The sequence below is a fragment of the Myotis yumanensis genome, unplaced genomic scaffold (assembly GCF_028538775.1).
Source record: "Myotis yumanensis isolate MYYU_CA2020_CCGP unplaced genomic scaffold, mMyoYum1.0.hap1 SCAF_3, whole genome shotgun sequence".
In the NCBI taxonomy this organism is placed as follows: domain Eukaryota; kingdom Metazoa; phylum Chordata; class Mammalia; order Chiroptera; family Vespertilionidae; genus Myotis; species Myotis yumanensis.
In genome coordinates, this window is record NW_027223754.1 from 17,828,016 (window position 1) to 17,851,592 (window position 23,577).

The following is a 23,577-nucleotide window of genomic DNA, read 5'->3' on the forward strand; positions in this document are numbered from 1 at the left end:
TTGTATACTTATTGCAAATAAATTTTCATTCAGATAAATATTAAATTGAAATTCCAAAGACCAATGTAGAATACTTTTGGACACGTTTCATTTTTCTGTCAATATACCATATGTAGGTTGTACATATAATATGAAAAAGTATATTATTGTAGTTTACCGCCAAAGCCAGAGTTGAGATTGCAAGAACCATGAGCTCTAAATTTTATTTCCTTTGATTGTACTTTTATAGCCTGTAAGATACAATTTATCGATGTGAGATTTTGCTTTTGAAGTCTTGTTTTTCCTTGATTAAAAACTATTCTTTTATTGGAAAAATGTGTCATAAATGATAAGAAATGAGGATATATATAGTATATTAATGATTCAGAGATGTTATTTTGATCTTTTATTTAACTGTAGCCATATTTTATAATTTGGTATTTTAATGAACAAGTTTGGCATTTAAATGTTATACAATCCTAAATTGAGAATTTTCTATATTTTATTATGGTATACTCTTATACCTAAAAATAGAGTATTTTTAATAGTATTTTTAATTTGCTATGTAGATTTTTGTCCTTCTAACTTAATATTGTAAATGGATTCTGTACCTTGTTATTCTTTGAATTTTATCATGTTTATATAATTTTAAGCTGCTGCTTTTGTGGAGTTGAGATTCTAACTATGCTTAATAATAAATTAAGCAGGACATTTAATGAGGTACCCGGATAGTATTTTGAATAATTTCATTCTCCTGTTCTTTATGTGCATGTGCTTGGAAATTAGGGCTGGCTTCCCAGGGACCTGCAACAAAAGTAGGGGTAATATGATCTCTTCTAAAGCAACGAAGGAGTGCAGCCAGTGCTTATTATTTCACTCTCCAGTAGATATTTTTAACACTTAGCTGCTTGGAAAGTTAGGGCAGAATAACATGCATCTTTACAGCTAGATGCCACTTATTGGCATATGTATATTGTAGGATGACTTTAAGATAAAAATATAAAGAGTACTTATAAGAAATGTGTAGGTAAATATATAAATTATCTAATTATATCTTGAAATTATATTCTAAGTACAGTATAACACCTGTAATTTATTAAATCACTAATAGTTTAATACCATAGGCAAATGTTTACATATCATAATTTTATGAAAAAAGAGACATTCTTATTTTAGGAATAGTTTCAAATGGAATAAAATACCTTGTTTTTTCTTTTTAAAATTATTCATTTAGCCAATGATGATATGATCATACAAGATGTGTCGCTGTATCCCCCAAAATTGGTTTCTATGTTTTACATTTATAGTATGATGAGACTAAGGATGTGCTAGTATAATTTGTTTATTCAATATTTATTTATTTTTTCATGATATAATAGCTTTTTTTAAAATTCTTTATTGATTAAGGTGTTACATATGTGTCCTTATTCCCCCCATTACCCCCTCCCGCCTCCGCAATCCCCGCTCGTGCCCTCACCACCCTAGTGTCTGTGTCCATTGGTTATACTTATATGCATGTATACAGTCCTTTGGTTGATCTCCCCCTTCCCCCTACCCTCCCCTGCCTTCCCTCTGAGGTTTGACGGTCTGATCGATGTTTCTCTATCTCTAGATCTGTTTTTGTTCATCAAACAAAACATTTATTCCACAAATGAGATCATGTGATATTTATCTTTCTCTGGCTGACTTATTTCACTTAGCATAATGCTGTCCAGGTCCATCCATGCTGTTGCAAGTGGTAGGAGTTCCTTTCTTTCTAAGTGAAATGGAGGCATGTTTATTCAATATTTAAATACCACAGAAGAAAATTAAAATAGTACAATGTAGTGTATTAGTTGGCTAGGGTATGGGAAAATTTGAATGGTTTTTCTAGAGCAGCACTATTCCAAAAAGAAATGTAACATGAGCCAAATATGTAATTTAAAATTTTCTGGTAGCCACATTTAAAAAGTAAAAATAAACAGATGTAATTAATTTTAATATGATTTAATTAACCCAATATATAAAAAATGCTGTCATTTCAACATATAATGAATATAAAAATTGTTAATGAGGTTTTTTTGTACTAAGCCTCTGAAATCAGGTAGGTATTTTATATTCATAATATATCTCAATTCTGATGCTACATTTTTTAAATTTGAAATACTTAGTCTGTATAAAGCTTTGATAAAATTCATATTTGAATAAAGTAAATGAAGGTACCCAATTTATTTCCAAACATATTTGAAAATATCAGTTTTAAATTTAATTTAATTTTTGGCTTTCAGTCAAGCTTTTCATGAAAAGGTCATAAAATAACAGTTTCTCATCATTGTAAAATAAGATTCCATGCTTCTGACGAGAGAAATCAGTCATTGATGAGTTGCTTTCTTATGACACTTAAGGTCTGCATACTTGCATTAGAATTACTTAAAATTAAAAATTTGAGTTCATCAGCCATATTAGCCATATTCCAAGTGCTCAGTAACTGTGCTAGTAGTTTGGTATCGACAACAGAGTAACAGAGGTAGTTTGGCAATATATATCAAAGATTACAACTTTTGAACTAGCAACCCCTCTTCTGAGAATCTAGAAAGTTGGAAAGATATTTGTAATATAATGTTCATCCGAACTTTTTTTTCCCCAAAGAAAAATTGAAAACAAATGGAAGAGAACTCTAAGTAAATTATGATAGATAAATACAAAAGATGATGATTTTAAAAATGATGAAGTAGGAAGATTGGCAGAATTTCAGTGGTATTAGCATGATATGACCAAGGGACAAATAAAATTTTAGTTTGGATGATAAGTATGATAGTCACATTGCTGATTTTTTTTACATTTAGAGGTAATCTTATATTTCCAAGGTTGTGATTAGCATCAGTTTTACATTTCAAAGCTTTAAAGTTAGAATAAAGTTAGAAACAGTATAAGCCAGTGGTCGGCAAACTGCGGCTCGTGAGCCACATGCGGCTCTTTGAGTGTGGCCACGAAGTTTCAATCGCACTGTAGGTGCGCGCCCACATGTGGTATTTTGTGGAAGAGCCACACTCAAGGGGCCGCAGTTTGCCGACCACTGGTATAAGCCAAATAATTAGATAGACCACTATCCTAATACGTATTAGCTGTGTTACCTTCTCTTCCTGACTTTTTTTTTTTTTTAATCTGCAGTTTTATTTGGGAAGTCCTGTCCTGGAGTAGCAAGATAAGAACTTTGGAAGGAAGGAGAATATAAACCTGCAAACTAGTAACTTAAAGATCACCTTTTCAGAGTGTCATTTAAAAACACTTGGTGTCTGGCTGTTAATTTGAATTGGGTGTCAGAAATGTGTGATACCAGTTTTTTAAATCACAGGAAGAGGTGGGAATAGTAGTTTCTAAGCTGGAGAATTGCAGAGGAATGTGATGTTGGAAGGAAGTACTTGAAACATCAATAGTGGTCTGTAAGGCATGGCTACATAATTTGTAAAGGTGCGAAGAGACTGACACAGTCTGAATCAGTTCTGTTGAATTACAAAAATTAAAAATTCTTTGATTCTGAAAATAAGATACACCTTTTCCAAGAAACTAATTTAGTTGCTAATATGCATTTTAAATAATTCACGTGTTTTGTTATGCTACCAAATCCATTGAAAGGATCATTTTATTGGCATCTTATTTACAGGTATGGTTAGCTTCTATTTTAAGAATAAATTATTTTCAACACATTAACTTGATATTTGGAATTTGAAGCATATGTAATTCCTTTAGAAACAATTCTGGGAATGGTGGCCTTGATTCCCAGACAGTGTGGAACATAATTTACGCAGCATCCATAACACTGACCTGATTTTGGATCGTGTAGGTAAAGGGTGTAGGTGGTGCAGGAGTAAGGGACACGTTTTACCCCACTTCTGTTCTGTAGGACTGGCGGCATTGAAAGAGGAACATTTTCTTTGGCCACCCTCCTCCTTTTTTTCCTCCAAAATATTTCACCAATTCCAGCTCATGGGTTTTTGAAAATGTTCTGTGTATTATATTTTTAAGTCTTATTTTTTCATCCTTTACAGCGTTGAATAAAATTAAACTCATTAGAATGTTTGTTCCTGAAAACATTGACACGTACCTTATCCATATGGCAATTGAAATCCTGGAAAAAGATTGTGACAACAGACTGTTATGCCAACCTTCATGTGATTCCAACAAAAAGAGATGTTTTCCCAACTCTGAAGCGAGCTGTTCAAGCCCTAAGAGAAGCAAGGAAGAAGTAGGCCCTGATACCAAGGTGTTAATTATACGAAGAATTTTCATAAAATGTCTGTTCAATTTGCATATTCTAACACTTGAATGCTATTTTTTAAACTGTCATAAATTCTGATATAAGGTTACTTTTTAAATCTGTGTGCTATATTTCTGTTGCTTTTCATCACTCTGAGCTGAGAAAAGTGATTTTTTACATGACAAAAGGTGAATATAGTCTGTCATTTTAGCTTATTGTGTAGAGTATTAGCTTAAATTTTTTCTCTACCTCATATTATATAGCCTAGAAATTACCTATCTTTTATAGGTAATTAATACTGTCTTTAAGTATATGACAGTTTATGTGATTAATGAAAATGAAAACAAATTCTAGTATAAATGCCTCCCAGACTGGTGTGTGTTTCATTCTCTCATTCATCAGCTCAGGTACAGGATAATCATGGTTCCTGGTCCTGAGCGTATGCCAGTGCACTTTTTGCAAGATCAGAGAAAGACCATGAATTTAGTATTATTTTGGGTGACACATTTTATTTAAAAAAAAACCGCTTTGAAAATTATTTTTCTGTGTCTGGTGTGAGAAAAATACTATTCTTTGACAATGTGACTATGATGGTATGCTAGTACATTTGAAAATTTGGCCTTCAGTATCTTCCAGGTCAAAAATTACAGGACTCCATATGTGTTTGTGAAAACTAATAATTAACTAAAAATTATTTTAGTTCCTAGATGATAAATTCACCATGGTTGTAGGCGGTTACTAATATTTATATTGGAGAATTAGGAGCTCCATTTCAGTTCTAACGTAATCATTATTAGGCTTTCCAACAGTTAAACTCCTTTTCTCAATAGAACTGGTCTTATTTAACTACTAGAAGCCTGTTGCACGAAGATTCGCGCAATAGGCTTTCCTTCCCCTGGCTACTGGCACCGGTTTTCTTTTCTTTTTTTTTTAATATATTTTATTGATTTTTTACAGAGAGGAAGGGAGAGAGATAGTTAGAAACATCGATGAGTGAGAAGCATTGATCAGCTCCCTCCTGCACATCTCCCACTGGGGATGTGCCCGCAACCCAGGTACATGCCCTTGACCAGAATCAAACCCGGGACCCCTCAGTCCGCAGGCCGACGCTCTATCCACTGAGCCAAACCGGTTTTGGCATGGCACCAGTTTTCTTCCGGCACCTGGGACCCAGGCCTTTGGTCCGGCTGCAGCCGAGAAGCCAAGCCTCTTCAGTCTTCAGCCTTCACTCCGGCCGGAGCCTTCAGTCTTCGCTCTGCGCCTGTGTATGCAAATTAACCGCCATCTTTGTTGGGTTAATTTGCATAGTCACTCTGATTGGCTGGTGGGTGTAGCAGAGTGACACCAATTTGCATGTTTCTCTTTTATTAGTGTAGATGTACTTCAATTAGGTTTGTTTATAGTCTTGTTCCAGATAACCTCATGAAATTTGATTTATTGGAATTCATTACATTATTTTGACAATTGAGTTAGCTTTAAGAAGCACATTAACGAAAGTATATGTTGGATGATATTAGTGAAATTTGACTTCTGTGCCAGCCTTTTATTTCTGAAATCTATACCAGGTGCCTAAGACCTTATTTTTCTCCAACTTCTACTTATCAATACAGAAAAAAAGGTGTAATTTTTAATTTTTCTTGAATATTGAAATACATTTATATAAAGTATTATTTTAACCACACATCAGCATTTTGCTTTTCCTCTATTGAAATAACATCAGTTCCCAACAACAGAGTGGGGAGACTTTGGGGGGGGGGAGGTGGATTTAGCCTTTTTTTCCCATTTAGGGGAACAAGGGTTTGGGGGCTGGAAAGTAGATTAAGAGGTGAGTGAGCCAGCCAAAGTATTTTTTCTTTCATCTACCTCCTGCTATGGAAAACTACTCCAATGCTGTCTATCAGAGTCCTAGTTTCAGGATCTTTCATGTATTAACATTCATTGTCTCTACTGACTTGGTTGTATCCCTTCGTGTATTTCTTCTTATAATTCTGAGGCTTCTGATAGAGAATAATGTCAGGACAAGATTTAGTTTTTTTATCTGTTGGTGCATTGTTAGATTTACAACTGTTGTGATTGTTGTTAAGATAGAGGCCTAGTTGTGCCTATATTTAGAGGAGGAAGATTATATCTTGATATGTGGTAGCTGTGAATTAATATACAGAGGAACACAGTGGGTTCTTTAAATATGTAAATATTTTATTTCAGAAAGTTTTCTGATAGTTTTTAAGATTTTGTTTATTTCAGGAAACTTTTCTTAAATTTTACTTCTCATTTCTAATTCTCTCTCGAGCTTTTCTTCACTCAGTTTTGAGTTTTTCTGATTTTGATTTATGGTGTTCTTTCATGTTTTGAATTATTTTCTTAATCTTTTCAGCTCATTTTGAGAAGTTAGTTTTATTCTGTGTCTTAGAAAGTCTTTTCTGGTGTCTGGGATTTGACCGTGATACTTTTCTGTTGCTCATTTTCATGTGAAATGAATTTTCCTGCACTTCCCAAAGAAGGCATGGTTCAGGATAGTTTGTCCAGGTTCACAGAGCAATCCCTCCTGTGGTTCTTGGGTAATGTTCAAAGCGTGGAAACTTGGCATTCATAAGGTCATTCATTTATCAAGTGACTCCATTAGAACTTAACCTAGTTCTGTCTGGGTTCAAAGTTCCTGCTTATCCCATGGTATTTGGGTACAATAAGACTTCAGGTTTTTACTCCTAGATTTCATGCTATGTTTTAGTGTTTGGCTTTGTTATAATCTTAACTCAGTGGTTCTCAACCTTCCTAATGCCGCAACCCTTTAATACAGTTCCTCATGTTGTGGTGACCCCAACCATAAAATTATTTTCATTGCTACTTCATAACTGTAATTTTGCTACTGTTATGAATCGTAATGTAAATATCTGATATGCAGGGTGTATTTTCATTGTTACAAATTGAACATAATTAAAGCATAGTGATTAATCACAAAAACAATATGTAATTATATATGTGTTTTCCGATGGTCTTAGGTGACCCCCAAAGGAGTCTCGACCCACAGGTTGAGAACTGCTGTCTTAACTGTTCTATTTTTTAAAAAATATTTTTATTGATTTCAGAGAGGAAGAGAGAGGGGGATATAGAAACATCAATGATGAGAGAGTATCATTGATGGGCTGCTTCCTGCATGCCCCCTACTGGGGTTCTGTGCCCTTGACCAGAATCGAACCAGGGACCCTTTAGTCCATAGGCCAACATTTTATCCACGGAGCCAAACCAGTTACGGCTGTTCTCCTTCTTCTAAATGCATTCAGGGGCCTAACTCTAATTGTAAGCAACTTTAGTTGTCTGTGGCTACAAGGGATGTAGATATTAAGGTCTTTTGGGAATAATAAATATTTCTGTGCCAATTTTATGTCTACCCAAATGCCTTTTATCTGTGCTACTTTATATTCCTAGTATTTATTATCTGTAAGGCAAACATTATAGTAAATCTAATAATCTCTTCTCCTGATCATCTCTTCCCTGTGAGGAAATAAGTGCTCAGGAGAAAAGGTACTATATTAAACAGCTTCTTTTTTTTTACTTTTTTAAAAATTTATTTATTTTTAAATTTTATTTTTTTATTTTTTTTGAATTAAGTCTTTATTGTTCAGATTATTACAGTTGTTCTTCTTTTTCCCCCCATAGCTCCCCTCCAACCGTTTCCCACCCCCCCCTCCGCCCTCACCCCCCCCCCCATTGTCCTCATCCATAGGTGCACGATTTTTGTTCAGTCTCTTCCTGCATCTCCCACACTCCTTTCCCCCCCCAAGAATAGTCAGTCCACTCCCTTTCTATGCCCCTGATTCTGTTATAATCACCAGTTTATTCTGTTCATCAGATTATTCACTTGATTTTTAGATTTGTTGATAGATGTGTATTTGTTGTTCATAGTTTGTATCTTTACCTTTTTCTTCTTCTTTCTCTTCTTAAAGGATACATTTCAGCATTTCATATAATACTGGTTTGGTGGTGATGAACTCCTTTAGCTTTTTCTTATCTGTGAAGCTCTTTATCTGACCTTCAATTCTGAATGATAGCTTTGCTGGATAAAGTAATCTTGGTTGTAGGTTCTTGGTATTCATCACTTTGAATATTTCTTGCCACTCCCTTCTGGCCTGCAAAGTTTCTGTTGAGAAATCAGCTGACAGTCGTATGGGTACACCCTTGTAGGTAACTGACTATCTTTCTCTTGCTGCTTTTAAGATTCTCTCTTTGTCTTTTGCTCTTGGCATTTTAATGATGATGTGTCTTGGTGTGGTCCTCTTTGGATTCCTTTTGTTTGGGGTTCTCTGCGCTTCCTGGACTTGGAAGTCTATTTCTTTCACCAGGTAGGGGAAGTTTTCTGTCATTATTTCTTCAAATAGGTTTTCAATATCTTGCTCTCTCTCTTCTTCTGGCACCCCTATAATTCGGATGTTGGTACGCTTGAAGCTGTCCCAGAGGCTCCTTACACTATCTTCGTATTTTTGGATTCTTTTTTCATTTTGCTTTTCTGGTTGGGTGTTTTTTGCTTCTTCCTATTTCAAATCTTTGACTTGATTCTTGCGACCCTCTGGTCTGCTGTTGGGAGTCTGTATAATATTCTTTATTTCAGTCAGTGTATGCTTAATTTCTAGTTGGTCCTTTATCACAACCTTGAGGGTCTCACTAGATTTCTTGAGGGTCTCACTAAGTTTATCGGCGGTTTCTAGAAAATTCTTGAAAAACCTTAAAAGTGTGGTTTTGAACTCTATATCCAGTAGTTTGCTTTCCTCCATTTCTGTCATTTGTGTCCTGTTTCTTTGTCTCCTCATTTTTTTTATGCTTCTCTGTGTCGATAGAGTGGCTTTCTGTGCTAGGTGTCCTATAGGGCCCAGTGGCTCAGCCTCCCCAATTACCTGAGGTAGATACTCTTGGTGCACCCCCTTGTGGGCTTTTTGCACAGTCTTGTTGTAGTTAAGCCTTGATTGTAGTAGGTAACACTGGGAGGGATTGACCTCCAGGCCAATTGGTTGTGAGAATCAGCTGTCTCTGCAGTGGGAGAACTTCTGTGCTGGAGACACCCCTCCAGGGCAAGACTTGCTTCAATGGGGCTTTGGTGCTCACTGAGTCTGCCCCCTGAGTGTGTCCTTTATGAATCTGAGGAGCTGCAATCTGGATGGTCCCACTCTGACCACTGGGCATACTGGCTCCTCAATCTCTAAGGAAGTGCTAATCTAGCCTTTGCCTGAGGCTACCCAGCAGGAGCCAGCTGTGACGCAATGCAAGTTGCCCTGGGGCCTTGGGTCAGCTGCAGTTTGTTAGGTAATTATCAGATTGCAAAGGGTCAGGCCTTTCATATGCAAAAGCCTCCATGCATGGCTTGGGCGAGGCAGGGTCCCAGGGGATCAACAGGGCGGAGCGAGCAGTTATGGCTGCTCTCAGTCCTGCCCTCAGAGGCCCTGCTTCTTAGTGTCCAGGCAATCGCTGTAAGCACCTCCAAGAGAAAGCTGCCCTCGAGTTCCGACCGATGCCAGACAGTCCAGTTTCTCCCATATGAGTCTGGGTCCCCAGAGACTCGCCAGGAACTGGAGCTCAGAGCTTGAGACTCCCTCCCGATTGAAAAAAGACAACCGTGTCCTCAGCTGCCAGCCCTCTCCGCATGCGCCTCTGTACCTCCGGTGTTTACCTATGCCGCCATCTTGGTTTTCCTCTTTTTTTTTACTTTTAGCTTTTGCAAAAATGTGAATAGTCCTTTCTTCTACACTTGATTTCTTTAATTAAGTTGGAACAGCTAACAGATTTTACTATTTTTATTTTTACTTATTTATTTTAAAATAGATTTTATTGATTTTTCACAGAGCGGAAGGGAGAGGGATAGAGAGTTAGAAACATCAATGAGAGAGGAACATCGATCAGCTGCCTCCTGCACACCTCCTACTGGGGACGTGCCCGCAACCAAGGTACATGCCCTTGGCCGGAATCGAACCTGGGACCCTTCAGTCCACAGGCCTACGCTCTACCCACCGAGCCAAACCGGTTAGGGCTTTACTTATTTATTTTATCCTCACCTGAAGATACGACCTTTATTGATTTTTAGAGAGAGAAAGGGAGAGGGAGAGAGAGAGAAGAATTGATGTGAGAGAGAAACATCAATCAGTTGCTTCCCTCACACTACCCAACTGGAGCTCGAACCCGAGATCTGGGTATGTGCCCTGACTGGGAATTGAATCCACAGCCTTTTGGTGTATGGGATGACACTCCAACCAATTGAGCCATACCAGCCAGAGCACTTTTTACCTTTTTAAATATAGGCTTTAGAGTTTTTTTGCCAAGTATCTTTTACTCCTCCCCCCCACACCATCCTTAAATATTTAGAAACCATTTTTTAAACATAGAAAACATAATAAAATAGTAAGTCATTAATGTACAATATATAGGTATAGTCTTCATTTTTTAAATGGAATAAACCATACTTTTGTACCTTTGGCTAGCAGACATTATAACTGAGATGAGGCTACCATTTCATAAAGTTCTTCAAATAGTTCTGATAACTAAACTAACTCTGCCGGATTCCACAGTGTACCAATGGTAGGATGATTTCTCTGTCATGTCCTCAAACTAAGATAACACAAGTTAATACAATTTTAGCCTTATGGAACACTTACCTACTTAAAACTTTTATTTTGTTCATGTGTGGGTTGTTTAGTGCACAATCACTCTCTGGTTCTTAAAACAATTTTTCTTCAGGGATTTTTAGGGTTCTGAGGCTTCATTTGGTACACGGGCCCCTAAAATTATGCAAAGTATTGTACATGGATATGTTTGTCTTTTTTTTAGCAGATTTTTAGCAGATTCTCAAAAGTCTATGAAATGAAAAAAATTTTAAATTTATTTGGCAAATTTATTTGAGTATCTTCTATGTCTCAGTAACTCTGCAAGGGACTGAAGGTGACTAAACCATTCTACTCCGCCTACAATTGTACGAGTAGAAGTTACATGCTTTTTCAGATGCCTAATATAACAGTGTGTGCATGCACACATGTACCCAAGCGTGTATCTTCCTCAGAGCATTAAATTCGCCATTTTGGTCATATACACTATGGGACGTAGACCTGAAATGATACCTAGCTTTTTCCTTCCTGAGTGAGTGTCTGTACTTGAGTGTCTAAGCATACACCACAGGATGGCAAGTAAATTGCCTAAAGCAATGATATAGTGATCTTGTATCTCTTTTTTTACTTTTTGATCCAGAAATAAATTGTATAGATTTCACTATTTTGTTTTATTTGGCAAGAGAAGGCTTATGGCTGTATTTAGTAATCTGTTATTCCTTTTCTGTTTCTTTCTTATAGACTTCACCCAAAACCTCACAGAGAAAATTACCTGAATGGTTTGCCAAAGGAAATGAGACTTTAGCTGTTACCAGCAATAAATCAATGGCCAAAACAAAAAAGAAGGGTCTTTTTAGTTAAAATGGCAGCTGCCAGAAGAATTATGTTTGTCTTGCTGTATTATAAGAGAGGTACTGTATTTTATTTCTGAAAAGAGTGGGAAATAATATGTAAACTTAAAAATTATTTAATCTCAAAGTAAAATTCATCTATTCACTAATCAGCTGGCATCTTAAAACAGCCTTGTGCAATTTCCATAAAATTGAGTCTTCTGAGTACGTCATAGAATGCTGAGTTTCCTTTAAGATTGCTTTAAGAATTGTTATTGCCCGGTTTTCTAATCATTTTATATCAGCAGTATATTTGGAAAATGTAATTTGTGTGATATGATACAGATAACAGATTAGTAGCTGTGTGGTGATATTTGTGTGTGATGTAAAACATTCCTGTATTACCCAGATTCTGTCTTCTACATGAGGAAAACAGTGATTTTACAAATTGCCTTTACTCTCTTCAGACAGTACTCCTCTACACGTTGTTAAATGGACCAGAGCTGTGAAAGTGAAACATTTTGGGTTCCAAGAATATAACAAAAGACACCATTTATACTAGAAAAGTGCATTTTCTACAATATTTCTATCATTTTTTAAATAATAAACTTTAAAAATGTTATTTATACTGAATGATATGAAGAGTATATGTAAATCTATTTTAAGCCTTCGTTTACTTAATAACATTTTTTGAGGGTGTCAGAATTTGATTCTAAAATCTATTAATGTCATACATATAACTTAAATATCTGAAACCCATACTCTTGACTCTGATTTAGGTAAAACATAATTAATATAGCTTTAAGCAGTTGATCATATAGCCTTAATTGACTTTGGTAAAGACAAATAACTGTTGTTAATAAAGAAGAAATATATGCATGATTGTTTCAGAAAAACGAAAAAAAGAAAAATCACCAATAGTCCCACCAATTAACCCCTTTTATGACATTTGCCATAACTTCTTATATTTACTTCTTTTCTAAGTTTGTTACATGAATAATATAAGAAAGAATTTTCTTTGTAAAGCATTCAAGCTGCACTTAAAACATAGGAGTCCCTCAGTCCTGTTTCCTCACATGCCATTACCAGCCTTTACCAGAAGGTAACTTCTGTCATATATATGACATGTGGTTCTCTAGTCAGTTCTTCTGCATTTACATGCTTTTGCATTTGCATCTGTACATATTCTTTTTTTTTTTTTAACACAAATGAGATCATGCTATGATTTTCGGCAGCAAATTTTGTACTTAATATATCATGAAGTTCTTTCCATGTCAGTACATATTGATCTCATTGTTTTTTTTACAGTAACATAATATTCTCTTCAATCCTATAATTTATATAATCACTTTTCTATTGGTCATTTCTATTTGAACAGTTTTGTCATTGATAATCTTCCACAGAATCTGTTCTGTGGCTTTATGCAGTACAGGAATTCTCTGAGTGTGGTCTGCAGACTGTTTGGAGTCCCTAAGACCCTCTCAGGGGGTCTGCAAAGCCAAAACTATTTTCATAATACCAAGATGTTATCTGCCTTTTGTATTATGTTGATATTTGCAATGAGGGTGCAAAGTCATAGGGAGTAAAACCACTGATATTTTAGTGCAGCGATCACCAACCGGTGGTCCGCAGACCACTGGCGGTCCGTGAGGTCCACAAGGTTGGCAACCGCTGTGTTAGTGCAAAGCAAGGCAATGGTACCGAATTATTGATTGTACTAATTCTTAGTCCTTTTCAGTACTCCGTGTGATGAAATGCCAGTATGCATAAAGCTCTTCAGCTGCCAAAGCATGATGGTCATCTCCTTTGATTGTGTGAGTTGTCCCCATGGAACACCACTTCTATTGAAAAGAATGACGGACGGAAAACTGTGATTAGCCAGATGTGGGTGTTCGGTGAACATTTCCTGAAAACCGAGCAAAGTCATCCTCTCACTTCAAGGAAAACTGCTGATTATTTGTCTCCAATGATAAAATTGGAGAGTTCTAGAGAAATTTATAATTTTGAAAAACTTGTATCTGTTACCAGGAGTTTGACAGCTTCCCATACCATAACGCAGACTCTTCTAATGAGATGGAAAGGGTTAATTTTTTTAAACATTATTGATTTTTGGCAACAGTTAGAAGATCTGCATAACTCAGAGAACCAATATTTTCTGAATGATTAATACATCTATATTATAAAAGGCATGTGACTCTACTGCCCTAACGACCAACGGCTGGCGTGGGTGGGCGGGGCTGCGAGCACAACCGAGCAATTTTGTGCGCTGGGCTTCTAGACTATATATATAAAAGTCTAAGCCACCTTTAGGATGGAACGACCAGAGTGACCAGAACGACCGGTTGCTATGACGTGCACTGACCACCAGGGGGCAGGTGCTCAATGCAGGAGCTGCCCCCAGCCCACAGGCCCCGATTGTTGATGGGGCCTGCTGGCCACCCTCCTGGTCCCTCCCCCCAGCTGGTAGGCCCTGATTGACCTGCCACCCACCCGCTGTGGTGGTGGTTCGCCCCTCCCCCCTGATGGCAGGTCCCGATCGCTCAATCAGGGCTGGGCCCCAGGCTGGCACAGAACTGGGGGTGAGTGGCGGCAGACACAGGCGGCGAGGGAAGGAGGAGGGGAGGCAGGGAACCTGATTGGTCCTGATTGCTGCCCAGGCCTAGGGACCCCACCTGTGCACGAATTTCGTGTACCGGGCCTCTAGTGTTTAATAAAATCATGCATGGACAAAAGATCCATTCAGAGTGCACAGTGGACCAAAGGATTTTAACATAGCACAGTAAGACACGAACACTTGTCCAGTTTGGATATAGTTTCAAAGAAGAATGTCTTCAATTATCTGGAAAGGTTATGAAAATACTTCTCCTTTTTCCAACCACATACCTGTTTGAGATCAAATTTTCTTCATAAACTTTGGCCAGGACAGCATATCGAAAGAGATTGAATAAAGAAGCAGATTTGAGAATCCAGACACTTCTGTTAAACCAGATGATGATGTCACTTTTCTCACTATTGGGAGTGGGGTTTCCAAAAACTATTGATGTTAACATGTAATACTGCTATTTTTAAACAAATTAATAAGTATTTTTAAATTTTTTCTCAGTTTTAATTTCTAAAAATGGTAAATACTGATAGCTATTACCTACATTAACAAAAGCTCCATGGGGTTCTTAATAATTTTTAAGGATATAATAGGGTCCTGAGATCTAGGAGGTTGAAAACTGTTTATATGATATTTTATTATACAGAAGACATCTATGAATTATTTAACTAATTTCATGTTGGACATTAAAGTTGCTTCCAGTTTTTCCGCTATTTTAAGTACCACTTTGAAATGAAATATGGAATGGTCTCACAGCAAATACCAGAAGGAGAGAGAAAATGAATTTTGTTGTGGACTTGATGCCTTTCCGTCATACGTGGCCCTTGGTTTCTCTTTGGGTTGTTGCAGGAGAATAATTCTGGCCTCGACATGCGGTGGCACCTACGACCTCATCTGAGCTAGTCTTTGGCAACAGCCCTTGGATCTGGGGTGGGCACGTGTCCTCAGCTGTTCCAATCACAGTGAACCTCAGGATTTGTATGGAAATGCTAAACCAAAATGCTCTTTCCCCTGCTGTTACTAATGAGGAAAGAAGTGTGAACCTTGGGAGCGTTGGAGCAGTTTTAGGATCACGCGGAATCATCCTTTAGTGAAGCTGGCTCTGAGGTAGGCAGGGTGAAAACATGGCACAAAATCAGGTTGCTGGTGATGTTTCTGGGCTCCTAGTTCAAGCCTTTCCTAAAGTCAGACATAACTGGATATTTCAGATACATGGGGCATCAAATTCTCTTCACTTGTGTTAATAAATCTGTCTCAATAAGGGTTTTTTGTTTTACTTCCAATTGGGTGCAGTTGTCACAACAGTACATCATGTGGTTGATAGAAAGGCCCTCCTATAGACCCAGAAGACAACGTTTCTTCATTGGCGAAGGATATAGAATCTCAGAGTTCTGCCAAGTGGATGACAAAGCACATGCTCCTGGGCAGAGTCGGAAGTTCCAAGATCTCCCAAGTTCTCATTTTCCATGAGTTCCCCTGTGGTTTTTGTCTCTTTCCCTCTCCAGGCTGCGCCCCCTCCCCACCAGCAGAGTGTGTTTTGGAAGCTCTGCCGTATGAATCTGCCTGATCACCAGGTGCAGGTAACTGGTACAAAATGGCCATAGCACATAGAGTATTTACTGTAAGAATAGTTGGACTGAACTTGAATTTCCCAGGTATAGCACCATTCTTCAGTACTCTCAGGCCTCAAGTCTCAGTCTCAGGTTCATTCTTAAAAACAAGGAATTTCTGAATATCTCATGCTATCTCCTCCAGAAAGTATTAATTACTTTGTCTTCGTGTTGTCAGGCAAATCCCTGACAGTTGTTTAGAATACAAAAACACTGTGTTCCCACCAGATTGTTAAAATAACAGAATAGAAGATTTTTCCTATTCAAAGAGGCTGTGATAGAATTAACTAAGAGCATGAAAGATCCCGTGGAATGACCTTGAAGTCATTTTAGAGCTAAATATACTGTAGGAATAATAAAGGTTAGCTATCCTCACACTTCGCCTATAAGAATGTGACAGGGGCAGCCCCATTGTAATCAGAAGGTTGTTAGTGGTTTGCTTAATGACAGGGGAGTTAAGTAATTCTGACATTTAAGGGCTCAGGGGTAAAATTCTCAGTGTACCAAAGTAACTTATTTTTCACTGAATGAAGGGTGCAAAGGGATGGGCATCCCAGAAACTTTTAAAAAGGGAACCTTTTAAGTTTAGTTGGAATAATAAAATATTTGGAAGTTGATGTAATATTCTGTTTCATGAATCAGTATCTGTTAAGACAGTCTTAAAATTTCTGAATATGAATTACTTTTAATTTCTTCGAAGGCCTATTGTAGCCGATTAAGGATAGGGATTCTTAAGCTGTGGAGTGCTGAATGTGCAAGATAGTGAGGAACAAGGCCAAGGCAGGAGAAAAAGGCATCTGCTGGAACTCTGTAAGCCTTAGAGACGATGGGCTTTTCAAGCCCCCAGGCCCTCTTTGTCTTGGGACCTAATGGGGGCACTTTATTATTTTTATTGATTCACTTGAATTTTATACAGTTTAAAGCATCCAGCAAGAAACTGTCAGTTTCTTTTAAAAAATGTTTTATTAAATTTATTGCGGCGACACTGGTCAGTAAAACTGCACCGGTTTCAAGTAGACAATTCCATAATATGTCATCTGTACATTGCATTATGAAAGCAACACATGAACAAAAAAGACAGTTTCTTTTGTTTCTTTGGCTTGTTTTCGTGCTGAGAGTGACTAAAGGAACCTTTACTTCACTGGTTCATGAGCACCATCTACTGGTTAATTCTGGTAATTCAGGTTATAGGGTGCACAGGAAGCCAGATCATTGGTTTCTGGTTTTGGGTTCAGGTCTGTAGCTAATGTGTCAAGATGTTAAAGGAGAGAGAGGTGTTTATTCTGGGCCAGTTTCTGTGAGCCACATAGAAGCTGGACTCTGTGCATTCATTTATAGAGCAGCAGGGATTTAAGTTCAGATAAGTCTGTCAACCAGTTCCTATTGTGCTGGGCATAATAGGATTTATTTCTCTTGTCAACTGGAAATCTTCCTTGGACCTTTCCTGAGAAAATTCCGTGGCTCCCTAGTTTAAAAAGGAGCTTCTTAAACATTTTTTTTTCTTTTTACCTATCCTACCTCCCAACAGAGATCTCATTACATCTGGTCTCCAAACCTAGATTCTAAGTGTCTTGAAGATAGAATTGAATTCCTGTAGACAGCATCTCTGAAGCCTCTGCTAAGTACCATACTGCTTACCACCCTTCATGGGACCCACCTTCAGGACACCCATCCCCATCTGTGATAACCGTAGTCCCGGGAGAGCCGTGTGTTAGGAGCTGAATTGTGTCTCCTGCCTAACCCCCAGTGCCTCAGCATCTGTTTTTGGACATAGTGTTTTTAAAGGGGAAATGATATTAAAATGTGGACATTAGGGTGGGCCCTAATGCAACACAAACTGGTGTTCTTCTTAGAAGAGGAGATCAGGACACAGACACTTGCAGAAGAAAGACCAGGTGAAGGCACAGGGAGAAGACGGCTGTCCACAAGTCAAGGAGAGAGGCCCCGAAGAATCTGAACCTTCCGACACCTCCATCTTGGATTCCAAACGTCTTTTGTGTAACCCACCCATCTGTGGCAGCTCCAGCAAACACCTGGAGTCTTTCATTGTTTAAATTTATTCTGTAAAACGGGCCATTTAAACAGCCTTTCTCTGAGCAAAGTTTTCTGTTCACACACATCCTGTGGGGTCCCGGGACTCTATTTCTTCGATATTTAGACCATATTCAAGCGATGCTGAACTCAGTAGAGAGGGGAATGGAGGAGAATCAAGCCAGGAGTAAGCTCCCAGGTGTTTGCAAATGCCTATCTGCATTGTTAAGGTCTCTAAGAACCTCTCACCTGGAACACAAGGCCTTTTGCAGCTTGGCACCAACTCTCTTCATATTAAACTGAAAAGCAAAGTTGCAAATACAGTACATGTTCATTAGAAAAAATAGAAATGCAATTAGAAAAATAAAATTTCTATATCCTCCCCACTCAGAATTAACTATGGTTTCAATGAGGGGTTTGTTCTCTTGTTCACTTTGATATAAATTTGACTCTGACACCTTGTCATGTTCACTCACATTTTTGTTGTTTGTTTGTTAATCCTCACCTGAGGATATTTTTCCCCATTGCTTTCCAGAGAGAGTAGAAGGGAGACGGGGCAAGAGTGGGGAGGGGAGAGAGAGAGGGAAACATCTACATGAGAGAGACACATTGGTTGCCTCTGGCACACACCCTGCCCCCCTAACTGAGGTATGTGCCCTGGAACCTATGACCTCTCAGTGCGCAGGCCAATGCTCTAACCACTGAGAACACCGGCCAGGGCCACAACACATTTTTAATGGCTACACCGCATATTATTGCATGACATGCCATGCTTTTTTAACTCTTCTCCTAATTTTGGGTACTTAGAATATTGCTATTTGTTGTCACCGTGCTGCCATGGCCATCTTTTTAAATACTTTTAAGAAATGAAAATCCTCTTGGCATAAATTCCTGGATATGGACTTGTAGGGTCACGACTTCCCATTTTAAGGCTTTGACACTTATTATCAAATTGTTCTCCATAGAACACTCAGTCATTTCCTTAGCCTCTCACCAGCACTAGCATTATCATTCTTTTGTATTTTTTGCCAACCTGATAGGTCAAAAATGGTCCCACTACTATATAAAATGTGAATTTCTTTTATTAGTGAGAGTCAAACATTATTTCATGAGTTTCTTGCTAATTGTACTTTATTCATTAAAAATGGGGTCTTTTGAAAAGCACATAAAATTATGAAATAATTTTTATGGGTTAAGAATTGAACTTTTTCTCTGTTATATTTATTTCTAATTTCCCTCTCTTTTGCCATTTACCTTTTAATTATATTCATATACCCATTCCACAGGAGGAGATCTTGGTGCCTATCTGGGTCCACCTTGCTTCTCTATGAGTTTCCCAGAAAAGATGTTGCTATTTGCCTCTGCCCACGTTTCCAGGCAGGCGAATGGGCTGGAGTCCAGGGAGGTGAACAATGCTTCCTTTCTAGTGTAATTTTCCTGTCAATGGAACTGCCAGGCAATCAACTAATCAACTGTCCATAAGGAAAATTTTTAAATAAACAACACAGTCTAATCCTAGATGAAGAAAAGAGTAATTCTTTCATTAGCGGAACTCTGGCTCTGCCTCTAGGAAGAATGGTTCCCGCCATTGTACTATGTTGGGCTATTTCTTGCTTTTGATGAGTCCTAGGCCATTCAGGTGGGCCTCACCAGATGTCAGTGTCTGCTTCATTTATCAGCTAACAGTACTGAATAGGATTAAATCCTATTAATTTACAGTCTCCTGAAGATGAAAAGAATTTTTTGAGTTTTCTCAAATTCTTCCCGTCATACGCGATATCCCAGATGTCCATTGGTCACCACCCCTCGCCCCCTCACCTCTCCTGTCTCCCTCAGTGATCTTGGCATACTCAGCTTGGACTCTGCTGAGTGTACCTTGGAAAAATCAAGAGTTCACTCCATGACTTAAAAAAAACAAAAGAATCCCAGGTTGTTAGGATGTGCTTTGCTTCTGTGTCAAGAAGTGCATTCTCTTTCCAACTTGTACACCGGTTGGAGTGGAATTTATTCACACAGGAAGACTTTAAGAGCCGCCTGGGCTTCCCTAAGGATTTCAGCACACGGTGTGTATTCATGTGTAGGGGCTTACGCTGTACGCTCCACAGCCAGTAAACCTATCTGGATATTCTTGTCCTTCCCAAAGTCTCCTCGAGGCTGTTACATCACTAGGGGTGTCCTCACGCTGTGCCCAGCTTTAAGGCCCTTTCCTTCCTCCCCACCCAGATTTCTCCCGAGAACTTCAGGTTCTTCCCTCTGAGCAGCGTGGGCCCTCCCTCGTTTTTCGTTTTTTATTGTAGGCACAAGCCAGGCCCTCGGCGGGAACTCACCTTCTGCCTCCAGACTTACCATGACATTGACTCAAGGGGAAAGTCAGTGCTTCCCTCCAGAGGATTCCTGATGAATACAGTTACCTCTGTCTCTTCACACACACGTGCACAGACAGGCCTCCTTTGGAGAAGGGCTGACAGGGTGTTCTAATTCCAACCTCCTGCAAGGGCTTCCGTGATGCCAATTGGGTAGTTTTGAAGTGTGTTCCCCTCAGTGAGAGACACAGGGACTAGGTCTGACACCTGCATAGGTTCCCAGGGGGACTGAAGCTGCTGTGGGGGCAGAACCAGGAGAGGTGCTCGTGCTGGGAGCCGCCTGCTCTCCTGGAATTCGTCAGGGCCCAGGATGTGTGACTGTTTCCTGTGGAAACACATGGGCCGAGTGGGAGGGAGACCTGTTGGGTGGTCTTCTCAGGGCCTGTTGTGCAGGGTTGACTGGTGGAGAGAGGAAAACGCAGCATGAGGAGGCTGGTGACACTGCCTCTGGATGCCAAAGGGTTGAAGAAGGAGTTGCCAAGAGGCCCCTGGGGTCACGGGAACCTCGAGGACCTTCTGAAGAACCCGTGGAAAGCACCACCACATCTCGTGTAGCTTGCAGCCAGGCCCATGTGGGAACACTCGTGATGCAAGAATCCCACACCTCCTCACTCATTGCCCCCCCCTTGCACCCCAGGAGGGGTCTGAAATCACAGCTTCTCTGCAAGGAAGAGGTAGCCAGGAGAGAGCAGAGGGCAGAGAACTACACACCCACTTCCCCATTTCTGAACTGAAGTCAGCAAAAGTGGAAGGACGGAAAAATCCAACACTGAGCTAAGTCTGGGAACTTTCACTATTATATGGGACTAAGTATTTCAGCTTTTGAATTGAGGCTATTTTTAAAAGTGACCAAAGGATGTTTTATTATCTTCCAGGAGTTCAGGTCATGTGTCCTGCACCCAGCCCCACGCTCACCGTGGGTGCCCAGCACCTTCATGCTCTCTGTCTTCCTAGAACCGTGGTCGGCAAACTGCGGCTCGCGAGCCACATGCGGCTCTTTGGCCCCTTGAGTGTGGCTCTTCCTAAGCCTTAGGAGTATCCTAATTAAGTTAATAACAATGTACCTACCTATATAGTTTAAGTTTAAAAAATTTGACTCTCAAAAGAAATTTCAATCGTTGTACTGTTGATATTTGGCTCTGTTGACTAATGAGTTTGCCGTCCACTGGCCTAGAATGTTCTCCATCCAGTGAAACCTGGTTCTCTCCTCAAGGTCCAGCTCAGGGTCACTCCACCAGGAAACCAGGAAGCTTTCATGGATCCACCCAAGTAGAGACTTTTTTTTTTAACTTCAGAGAGGAAGTGAGAGGGAGAGAGAAACATCAGTGATGAGAGAGAATCATTGATTGGCTGCCTCCCGCAGGCCCCACACTGGGGATCGAGCCTGCAACCCAGGCATGTGCCCTGACCAGGAATCAAACTGTGACCTCTTGGTTCATAGGTTGACACTCAGCCACTGAGCCATGCCAGCTGGGCCCAAGTGGAGACTTTTGCTGACCCCTCTACATCCTCTTAGCACCTTAGTTAAATTATTCATTTAGTACAACATAGACCAGCCGTGGGCAAACTACGGCCCGCGGGCCGGATCCGGCCCCTTTGAAATGAATAAAACTAAAAAAAAACAAAAAACCCGTACCCTGTTATGTAATGATGTTTACTTGGAATTTATATTAGTTCACACAAACACGCCATCCATGCTTTTGTTCCGGCCCTCCGGTCCAGTTTAAGAACCCATTGTGGCCCTCGAGTCAAAAAGTTTGCCCACCCCTGACATAGACCGTACCTAGAATTTCACAGAAGTCTATGCTAAGCAGAAATAGGGTAATTTTCTAACCCTGAAACAAACCAGTTCTCTCTTGTGCATCGATGTCAGTCTCTCTGTGCTCCTGAGAAAAGGAGAGAAATATCACTTCAAAACTTGATGGGAAAGAAAATTAAATTCTTAGCCCTGGGGCCTGTGAAATCGTGAACTGACACCTTCGCTGCCATCCCAGCAGGGCCCGCACCCTCCAAGACTGGCACGTTTAGAAGCAGAAGCACAGCTGACGTGATACGTCTTTATTTACCCTTCCTGCCTGTGACAGGCTGTGCGCAGTCAATTTATTCCTGCGGTGTCTGACGGGCTGCGATCTGATGCTTCCCTCTGCTCTGAGAGCCCCTTCCTGCCAGGCGATGCCTGCCTGGGGAGACATACTCCTGCAGAAAATGGAGCCAGCCACAGAAACAGGTCACAGAAAAGTTAGGGCCTTGTTGAGGTGGAGAAGTCACTAAATTGGAGACACCATGCCTCTGAAATCCCAGGGTCCCAGAATGTTGCTAGAACTGGGCTTTTGTTTTGTATAATACTTTATGGTGGCTGGGGAATGTCTGTCTAAGCGAACCCATTTTTTATATCAATGGGAATGACAACATTATTGTCACCTTCTTTTATTTATTTTATTTTTTTCATTTTCACCTTCTTTTAAATAAAAGAAGTAAGATGGGCCGCAATTAGAGGTGTTGGTGTCATCCCCGGTTGAGGCAGCCTCAGTGATGGTGTTAGAAACAGCATTTAGTAAGAAGAAAAGGAAATTATGAAGAGTGTTCCCCCTCCCCAGTCCTTCCCCTTTACCCAGTGGAAACTTCAAGCATATTCTTGGCTAAATGGTTCAACCTTATCAATTTCTTCAATGAAATTTCTGGTTCATGAATGTAAAAAATACTTCAATGGTTTAATAACAAAATGAACGTTCCCCAGCAAACAGGAGGATTTTCTAAGATCAAAATAAAGAAAAACGAAAGGAAACAGAAACCTTCTCTCCAGAAATGACAACAGTGAACAACTTGGTGTGAAAAACTACTGTGTAATTGGCTTCTGAGTACCTATGGCCTATCCTAGTTACTTTTAATCATTCCACAGTGTTTCTAGGCATTTATGGGCTGAACTCCAAACAGTAAAATGAAGAGGAAGAAGCAAGCCTGTTGCATAACGAGGATCATACTTCATAGCATCCTTCCTGTAAGCGTGGTTTGGTTCAGGTTACCCCAGTTTTAGCTAAATTTATGTAAGAATGACATTTTAAAAATTATGATAGGAATTCACTGTATTGTTAGTCATAAAAGCAAGTTTCCCAAACCTGCCTTAACCTGTAAAAGTTTTCAGCTACCTGGGTGAGAGGAGGCCACGGTTGCTGGATGTCTTGCTAAGAGACCTGTTAAAAAAAAGTAGAAAAATGAAAATCTCACGGTAATCTACTTTTGGAGTAAATGTATGCTTAACATTCTGAGGAGATCGTTCCGTGCAAGAAAGAGAATTTTCTAGTACACTATTTAGAAAATCTAAGGATGCTTTTTTTTTTTTT

General features: G+C 39.4%; 1 protein-coding gene across 6 annotated transcripts in view; it reads left to right on the plus strand.

Annotated features, from left to right (window-relative positions):
* WRN (WRN RecQ like helicase) overlaps positions 1-19,367 on the plus strand; it is a 129,669-nt gene extending 110,302 nt beyond the window's left edge. For 4 of the 6 annotated variants that reach the window (XM_070408353.1, XM_070408354.1, XM_070408356.1 and 1 more), the window contains 2 exons: positions 4,008-4,222; positions 11,542-15,516. In XM_070408353.1, coding sequence (XP_070264454.1) covers positions 4,008-4,222; positions 11,542-11,661 — 335 coding nt within the window. In that variant the 3' untranslated portion in view covers positions 11,662-15,516. The other 2 variants (XR_011470731.1, XR_011470730.1) reach the window with 2 other exon arrangements.
* Positions 19,368-23,577: the final 4,210 nt, after the last annotated feature.